Source organism: Medicago sativa, chromosome 1 (assembly GCF_051527215.1).
Source record: "Medicago sativa cultivar Bolivia chromosome 1, Bolivia_mono, whole genome shotgun sequence".
In the NCBI taxonomy this organism is placed as follows: domain Eukaryota; kingdom Viridiplantae; phylum Streptophyta; class Magnoliopsida; order Fabales; family Fabaceae; genus Medicago; species Medicago sativa.
Window position 1 is genome coordinate 27,046,308 of NC_140749.1, and position 3,487 is coordinate 27,049,794.

A 3,487-nucleotide genomic window follows, 5' to 3' on the forward strand; every position below is an offset into this window, starting at 1 on the left:
ATCTCTTTTTTGAATTCCCTTCTTTCTTTTAATTCATAATTGTAGTGGGTCAAGTGCCCACATAGTTTTTGCTAGTTCTGGGTTATGCAACTTTGATTATATATCCAATCAATTTTGATGTTAAAAAAATATAAAACCCTATATTTGAAGGGAGTATACCAATAAGGTTATTGAAATTAAAAGCACCTAACAGAGAAATGATGTTGAGTTTACTCTTAAGTTCAATTTGATTGAAATAGTTACTATCTAGCTAAATCCAAATATTGCAAACTTTTATGGTTATGGGTACCCAATGATTGAGGGGCGAAAACATAAACAAAAAAGACGATGGCTCACAAGTACAAGTTTCGAAGAAAAAGACTAGAACAATGGAATATTTTGATCTGAAACATTTTAGATTTTATTTTTATTATATATAGTGTGTGATCCCTAGTGGGGATTAAGTTACAACTTACAACTGGAGAAATTAAGCCATCTTTTTATTCTGTCGGTATTGTTTATTATCAAACACCAATTATTACTTTATTCATTAACCGCCAACCCGCAAGCTGCTCAGTCTAGTTTACCCTGCAATTAGTAAAGTGAAATTGATATTAGTTTTCTTTATAAATCTTTTACTGTTTTTCTTTTAGTTCCTAAAAAAAAAACACACATGTATTCTTGTCTCTTAACATATTGTAAATGTGTTGTTACACAGTAGATTATATAAATTTATGTAAACCCTAAGCCCTAATAAAGGAGTATATATGAAATAGAAAAAGAGGGTTGATGGTGTGAGATGTACTTGTCGCAGTCCATGTGAAGGCTAATCACATAGCCTATGTCAATACCACAGTCTTTAGGGAGGGAAGCAAGGGCAGGAATATTGAGTTTGGGATTCTCCACAATGGGTTTGAGGCAATAGCAAACATCTTGACTATCTTGGGGAGTTTTGATTTGGCCATCTAAAGTCTTAAACCCAATGCAACATGGTTCAGGGGGAGGGGGTGGACCTGGGTTTGTTAGGTACGGAATGCATGGTGCTAAGGTTTGTTGCACTTCAGGACATGAAGGGGCAGAATTGGCTATTGGAATGCCCAAAACCAAGCATAACATAGCCAAACAAGTAACCTTGGTAAGCATTGAACTAGCCATGATTGTAGTGTGTTAGTGATTGTAGATTGGTGAATTGTTGTGTTATATATGGTGCCTATCTGAGTAATGGCTATTTATGGAGAATAAACGGCAACTCAACATCAAATGTTTAACATTTACCTTGTAAGGAGTATCAATAAAAAGGAGAATGCTAACGAGTGACCCAAAGACATTAGTTAAGCCACCAAAACAAGGAAGTTTTTATGAAAAAGTTGTGTAATCATTATTTGATATCAAAAGTAACATCTTATATTTCCAAGATAAAATTTTTATTTGTAGATTCTTTAACCATTGCTCTGAGGGCAATGGACCACTGGTTAGAAAGATCCATATAAAAAATACATTCTCTAATGAGCAATGCTTAGATGGTCACGGGACCAAACCATTTCATTTGATCAAATCCAATTAAAAATTGACACCTCATACACATTTAAAGTAAATATTAAAGTAAATAAGGAAAGAGAAACCGTGTGAAACAAAAAGGAACAGAGAGGATGGGAACGATAGCAGTGAAGGAGAAGGTACAAATACAACAACTGCATCATTTTCTGGTCGAAAGCGAAGGAATTTTCCGATGGCAACGTCGATTTTGATGGCGGTGAAGATACATTAACATATTTAATTTGATGAAAAAAACATAAGATGAGAAACCTTCCGAAAACATTCAAATTCAACAAAACCGCCACCACTATTATAACGAAAAATCATCATTTTAAATTTATTTATTCATTAAATTATGTATGTGATCTATAATAAAGACCATATACATCATTTATTGGGTGAATCTAAAATTTAGATTTTTGCTTATAACAGTGACCGAAAGATGTATATATATTTCCTTTGTATTTTATTAAATGTCATTTTGGATAAAATATTTTTGTTTTGTTATACTCTCTCAAGTGTATATCATTTTACAATATCAATACATCATTAATGTTTTTTTATATTGTTTTGATAAATGATAATGAGTGTCCTAAGGACACTCCTTAAAAACTTTAGATAGTAAATTTTATAGAAATTTTTGCATTCAATGCATCAAAAATTGAATTATTAAGTTTTTTTCCAATTAATAGTTTTTTAATTAGGAATTCTTAAAGAGTGTCCTTAGGACATTCGTTAGCAAGACCCTCATATTTTTTATTGTTTATTTGTTTAATCTCTCTTTCATATGTCATTTATGAAAGACAGTTTTATAAAATCACGCATAATTTTGTGTTCTAATACAAAATTAACTATATTTTTTTTAATATATGTGAAAATATCAAAACAATTTATAATAATATACAAAAAAGTAGATATCTAACGCAGCAAAAACTCGTATGTATATATTTCTGTATTTAGGAACAAATATGCATTCTTCAGAAATTATAAGCACTCTACAATGTCTGCATTGTACACCAATCAAATAAAGTCAGACAAGTATATTTTTGATAAAAAAATTTAATTTGGATTCCCTTGAAAAATTAGTCTTTAATTAAAACTCGTGAAATTTTCAAAAAATAAATAAATTAAAACTCGTGGAATAATAGAGTATAATTTATTTTTTTACAAATATTTGAATCTATAAATTGGTTACACAAATCAATAATTGATAAAATATTTAGTTTCTAAATATGGACCAAATATGGACCAAAATATTATAAAAACTATTCTGAAAAAAAATATTACTCAATTTTATGTTATTTTAGACGTCATTTTCTTTTTTGACAAAAAAAAATCCGAATTTGATTTTTTTTCCTTCATTTTTTGAAGACTAAATAAGTTTCCGTATTTTTTAGAGTGAATTACACTCCCCTCCCCTCAAAGATGCTTGAATTACACTCACCTCCCCTCTTATGTTAAAATATACACTCCCCTCCCTTGCAAAGTAAAATTTATATACTCCTCTCCCTTATAAGATGCTTGAATTACAACTCTCTCCCTTAATAATTAAATATAAACTACACTTTAATCTATGTTAACATAAATAAATATTTTTATGATATATATTAATTTTGAACCACCATTTAAGAAAAACAATTTATTTCTTTATAATTTAAATGTAATGATAATTAAATTTAAATATTTTGCTATTGATTTTATAATTTAGAGTATAAAATTAACTTTTCAATAACCATGTTTTATTGTCTTTAAAAATTTTCACATATTTTAATTTTATTTTGGGTTGTTTCATATTTTAATACAGAGTTTAAAACTACATGTTAATGAAATTGTTAATAAAAATAGCAAAAAATATGTATTCAATTTTTTAGTATATTAAAATAGACCCTAATACTGTTTTTTTTATAAGTCTGTTATCTTATTGTTATTTTTGCTAGATTATTAGAATAAAAAAAAATATTGAGGGAGTAAA

At 28.3% G+C, this 3,487-nt stretch overlaps 1 protein-coding gene across 1 annotated transcript; it reads right to left on the bottom strand.

The window, feature by feature from the left end:
- Positions 1–376: 376 nt before the first annotated feature.
- Positions 377–1,158, bottom strand: LOC146953885 (non-specific lipid-transfer protein 2-like). The gene is made up of 2 exons (XM_085712164.1): positions 785–1,158; positions 377–567 (listed from the first exon to the last, which is right to left on the bottom strand). Exons 1-2 carry the CDS (start codon positions 1,132–1,134, stop codon positions 558–560), a joined length of 360 nt encoding a protein of 119 aa, XP_085568290.1. The 5' UTR covers positions 1,135–1,158; the 3' UTR covers positions 377–557.
- Positions 1,159–3,487: the final 2,329 nt, after the last annotated feature.

Bases quoted from the DNA above. Each gene is read 5' to 3' on its own strand.
- LOC146953885 (XM_085712164.1), bottom strand. From the start codon at position 1,134: ATGGCTAGTTCAATGCTTACCAAGGTTACTTGTTTGGCTATGTTATGC.